The 541-nt window shown below is 70.6% G+C and overlaps 1 protein-coding gene across 3 annotated transcripts in view; it reads left to right on the top strand.

Annotated features, from left to right (window-relative positions):
- Positions 1-251: 251 nt before the first annotated feature.
- Cnnm2 (cyclin and CBS domain divalent metal cation transport mediator 2) overlaps positions 252-541 on the top strand; it is a gene marked incomplete in the record, with an annotated part of 147,092 nt that continues 146,802 nt past the window's right edge. Inside the window, 1 exon segment of one of the 3 annotated variants that reach the window (XM_005403817.2) lies at positions 252-541. In XM_005403817.2, the coding sequence (XP_005403874.2) occupies positions 477-541 (65 nt within the window). 3 annotated transcript variants of the gene reach the window in all.

The raw sequence follows: 541 nt of genomic DNA, 5'->3' as shown, positions 1-541 counted from the left end.
CGGCCCCACCTCCTTCCAGTCGGTGCTCATTCTTGACTGGCTCTCGGGTCCCGGTTGGCCACGCCTCTCCCCTCGCAGATACACAAGAGTCACGCGCCTTTCAGCTGGAAACTTGGCGTGCTGAGGAGGACGCTGGTCCTCATCGCCCCGCCCATTCGCCTCGTCATTGGTCTGCGGTGCCTACACGACCACGCCCCCATCCCACCCCCCTGGCTGGGAAGGCGGGCGCCCTTTCGGGATTGGCTTGACGATCTGCCTGTCGCGGGAGCGGCGGGCGCTCGCCTACCCCCGTCCTCCCCCGCGAGTCTCTAGGCTCCTTCGCCCGCCCGGGCCCAGTCGGCGTCAGTCAGGGAGGCGGACGCTCCGTCGCCGTCTCGCCCCGGGGTCGGTGTTCGCGCCGCCGGGGGGAAGGATGCAGCCGCTGCCGGAGCAGCCGCCCCGTGATTGGCTGTGGAGCCTGTGAACCCGGAGTAAAGATGGCGGGCGGGCAGGCCGCCGCCGCTCTGCCCACTCGGAAGATGGCGGCGCGCCGCGGCCTCAT

The sequence above is a fragment of the Chinchilla lanigera genome, unplaced genomic scaffold, assembly GCF_000276665.1.
Source record: "Chinchilla lanigera isolate Chin_1 unplaced genomic scaffold, ChiLan1.0 scaffold00084, whole genome shotgun sequence".
Taxonomy (NCBI): Eukaryota; Metazoa; Chordata; class Mammalia; order Rodentia; family Chinchillidae; genus Chinchilla; species Chinchilla lanigera.
This window is presented reverse-complemented; position numbering and strand designations above follow the sequence as displayed.